We start from the raw sequence: 4,040 nt of genomic DNA, 5'->3' as shown, positions 1-4,040 counted from the left end.
AATCATAACTAAAATAAAAATAAGTCTGAGATGATATATTTGATATTTTAATAAACAAAAGATTTAATGGATTTGTGTCTTAGCCAACCGTTTAAAAAAACATATAGAATATAATTTAAAAGTTGTCATTAAACCAATTTATAGCTAATGCCTATAAACACAAAATTTAATGTAATTTAAAGGAATTTCATTTCCTTTAATTTTGTTTACCAAACGTTTTACTAAAAATTAAAATTCTTTAACCTTAACTTCGTCAAAGGTCAACAACAATATGGAAAGTCTACGAAAAACCTCAATCCTTTCGAAAATCAAAATCATCGTCCGTTCACGATTTTCATCAACCAGTTGGTGGGCGGAGTTCCCACAAACACTTGTTAACTTAGTTTTTTTCTCACTGAAAACCCAATGTTTTCTTCAGCTGTATTCCCTTCTTTCTTTCTCTATATCTATCCACCATAACTATTCATGATTCACAGAATTCACACCAGCAAAAACGTCAGAAACAAGAAGATTCGGGAAGAATGGCGAGCATTGCTACCACTTGTTCTTCCGGTTTGATTTTGAGGAGAAAAGAATCAACCACCAATGCAGGTTCGATGCTTCAGTTCAATGGCCTTAGAGCCATTGAATCCAACCAGATTACTGCTTCATCTGGATTCAACCCTAGTTGGTCTGCATCTACTTCAGGTGAGATCATCTTATAATCCTCTCCATTTCGTATATAATTTGTCGCTAAATTACATCATGTTATTTTGACTTCCGATTGAACATATTCTCAGCTTCGAAATCTAGATCAATCAAGGCTATGGCTTCGGCTCCCAAACGAGAAACAGACCCGAAGAAAAGGGTTGTCATCACCGGAATGGGAGTTGTCTCCGTTTTCGGCAACGATGTCGACACATTCTACGACAAACTCCTAGAGGGTCAGAGCGGAATCACTCTAATAGACAGATTCGATTCTTCCACTTTCACCACTCGTTTCGCTGGCCAGATTCGTGATTTCTCTTCCGTCGGCTACATCGACGGGAAAAACGACCGTCGTCTTGATGACTGCTGGAGGTATTGTTTGGTCGCCGGCAAAAAGGCGCTCGAAGACGCCAACCTCGGCCCAGAGATCCTAAAATCCGTGAGTCTTTCCAACAAATTCTCAATCTTTCCTCATCCCCATATAAGCGAATAACACAAAAATCTGATCTTTTTACTGTTTATCATAGATGGACAAAACGAAAATCGGAGTTCTGGTCGGGTCCGGCATGGGAGGTTTATCGGCGTTTAGCACTGGAGTCGAATCGCTTATTCAAAAAGGATTCAAGAAAATCTCTCCGTTTTTCATTCCATACTCCATCACTAACATGGGATCGGCTTTATTAGCTATCGACACCGGTTTAATGGGCCCAAATTACTCGATTTCTACAGCTTGTGCGACTGCAAATTATTGCTTTTTTTCAGCTGCAAATCACATTCGAAGAGGAGACGCCGATATTATGGTTGCAGGTGGAACCGAAGCTGCTATCAATGCTACTGGTGTCGGTGGGTTCATCGCTTGTAGGGCTCTTTCCCAAAGAAACGACGAACCCCATCGGGCTTCTAGACCTTGGGATCAAAATCGCGATGGTTTTGTCATCGGTGAAGGTTCAGGCGTCCTGGTAATTTACACATTACAAATTACAACTTCTTTAATATATCCAAGTAAACTTGGGCTTGGGCCACTGTTGTTAGGGTCCAAATTAGTAATATGTGTCAGGATTGGGCCTGAGCCCGTTTAGAAGTTCGACTTTTTGAAAGTCAAATGGGTAGTAACATATTGATTCTTGATAGATTATGGAAAGCTTGGAGCATGCAATAAAACGTGGAGCTAATATACTCGGGGAGTATTTAGGAGGAGGTATAACTTGTGATGCTCATCACATGACCGATCCTCGCAAAGATGGGCTTGGAGTTTCGTCTTGCATAACCAAGTGTTTAGAAGACTCTGGTGTTTCACCCGAAGAGGTAATATATTATACAGTACAAAACAGGTTGTACTGTGTTTGACATACAATGTACTAGTTCCAAGATTGATGTCATTGAATAGCCAAAAAAGGTGGAACAAGGAACAACATGAACTTCTCTCAATCTCTCGTTTGTACAAAAGACGTGAATGTCCTTGTTATCCTAACCAGTTACATAACATAATAATAATGGGTGATCTTCACACACTTGTAGGTGAACTATGTGAATTGTCATGCAACATCGACCCTAGCCGGGGATTTAGCCGAGGTTAATGCCATCAAGAAGGTCTTTAAGGATACATCTGAGATCAAGATGAATGGAACCAAGGCAAGAAACGTTAAAAAGTTAAAAATCATTTGAATAATCGTTTTTTTTTTTGGACATTTAAATTGTTTATTAGAGGCTAACATGAAAAATACTTTTGTTTTAGTCGATGATTGGACATGGTCTTGGAGCTGCAGGTGGATTGGAAGCCATTGCATGCATAAAAGCAATTAACACCGGGTGGCTACACCCTACGATTAACCAAGATGTAAAAATGGCTAAAACCCTAAACCCTTTTGCTACATTAATTGGCTCTTTATGTATTCAGTCATGTTTTAATCTTTTTCTTTTGTGTATGCAGAATTTGGAGCCTCTGGTTGACATCGATACAGTCCCAAATGTGAAGAAACAACATGAAGTCAACGTTGGTATGAGTCAAATATAATGAAAGTTATATTATATGAAATGGTTCGTATATCTATTGATTTTGATGGTTTCTTGTGTTGATGCAGCCATTTCTAACTCATTTGGGTTTGGTGGGCATAATTCGGTGGTTGCATTTGCTCCTTTCAAACCGTGAACCTTTTTCAACTACATGTTCCCATTTCTGCACACAAAAAATTCGTTTTTGGGACCCGATAAACAGTTGAGCATATTTGAGCGAATTATGTATGTGTGATGATCATTCCAAGAAGAGTTTTTGATGTAACACTATTTTCCTGATACATGTATTCGAGGTGATTAAAAAGATCGGTGATTAATAAAATATTTATCATGTTTTGCAAAAAATTCTCAAATACTTATATATATAGGATTGTTATTGTTAAAAATAGGATTGCTACACCAACAGTTATTCTTTTGCAAAATAAAAAAAAATCAGTTTCGGTTGATACATACTAGCTAGTATGGCTTCAACTCATAATAATTAGGTTTATAAGCTTGCAAAAAAAAAAAAAAAAAAAAAAAACTATAAAATCCAGAGAGGGGGTATGAATAATAGGATTAGCTAAAATTTCATATAAGTTGGGCTAACCCACTTAGCTAACATGAATGTTCCTAATCTAACAACTAATTAGTAGGTCCTGGATTCAATCCTAGGTTGAGAAAATATTTAAATTATTTGCCTACAAGTACCGAAAACGAAGTTTTTTTTCCCAAACTTCCTATTAAAAGCTAAAAATTTTCAAAAGGTCGATGTAAAAAACGCACTAAACATCCATTATAACTCCAAATTTGATTTTTAATAGGTTTGTTTACGATGCATGCAAACATCCATTAAAAAGTTATTAGTACAACATCAAGAATTAGAATGACAATTAGATATTATCTTTAAATTAAATGATAGCTTGAGAATTTTACGTTTGCTCTCAATGTTTTATTCAAATTAATGGTGATTTATTATAGTAGCATCTATATCTTGTTCTTTTAAGTTTAAATTTCGGCATTGTCATGAATACCGCTCATGTCATTTACAATAGGCAAATATTTTACGAATTACATTAACATGTAGCTCTTAGATCTTATATGTCATTTCAATTATTTATCATCAAGGTATGTTTTTATACGGGTCCGGGTCAACGCCCCTGGGTGCAGGGTTCCAAGGGGCTGCAGCCCCACCAAATCTGGAAACAACCGCCATAACCTCTTTTCCCTCTAGTATAAGAACATTTCTTTAGTTCCAGAAAAAAGGTTGGAACTCATATACACGAAAATTATTTTTTGTTCCCTTTATCTCTACAGAACACAAAACAACAATGTATATTTCTGTATTTTGATTTTGGAAG

The 4,040-nt window shown here is 36.5% G+C and overlaps 1 protein-coding gene across 2 annotated transcripts; it reads left to right on the top strand.

Moving 5' to 3' along the window:
- The first annotated feature begins 298 nt into the window (after positions 1–298).
- Positions 299–3,045, top strand: LOC145056984 (3-oxoacyl-[acyl-carrier-protein] synthase I, chloroplastic-like). 2 transcript variants are annotated; one of them, XM_079004730.1, is made up of 8 exons: positions 300–687; positions 780–1,126; positions 1,215–1,646; positions 1,819–1,992; positions 2,206–2,319; positions 2,423–2,524; positions 2,618–2,684; positions 2,769–3,045. In XM_079004730.1, the coding sequence occupies exons 1-8, from the start codon at positions 522–524 to the stop codon at positions 2,834–2,836; spliced, it is 1,470 nt and encodes a 489-aa protein (XP_078860856.1). In that variant the 5' UTR covers positions 300–521; the 3' UTR covers positions 2,837–3,045. The 2 variants fall into 2 exon arrangements, with proteins under 2 accessions (XP_078860855.1, XP_078860856.1); XM_079004729.1 differs by having other exon boundaries at positions 299–687; positions 2,423–2,684.
- The last annotated feature ends 995 nt before the right edge of the window (positions 3,046–4,040 follow it).

This window comes from Lactuca serriola, chromosome 6, assembly GCF_051521515.1.
Source record: "Lactuca serriola cultivar US96UC23 chromosome 6, Lser_US96UC23_V15, whole genome shotgun sequence".
NCBI lineage: Eukaryota > Viridiplantae > Streptophyta > Magnoliopsida > Asterales > Asteraceae > Lactuca > Lactuca serriola.
Note: the sequence above shows the minus strand (reverse complement) of the source record. Positions and strands in the feature narration are given on the sequence as shown.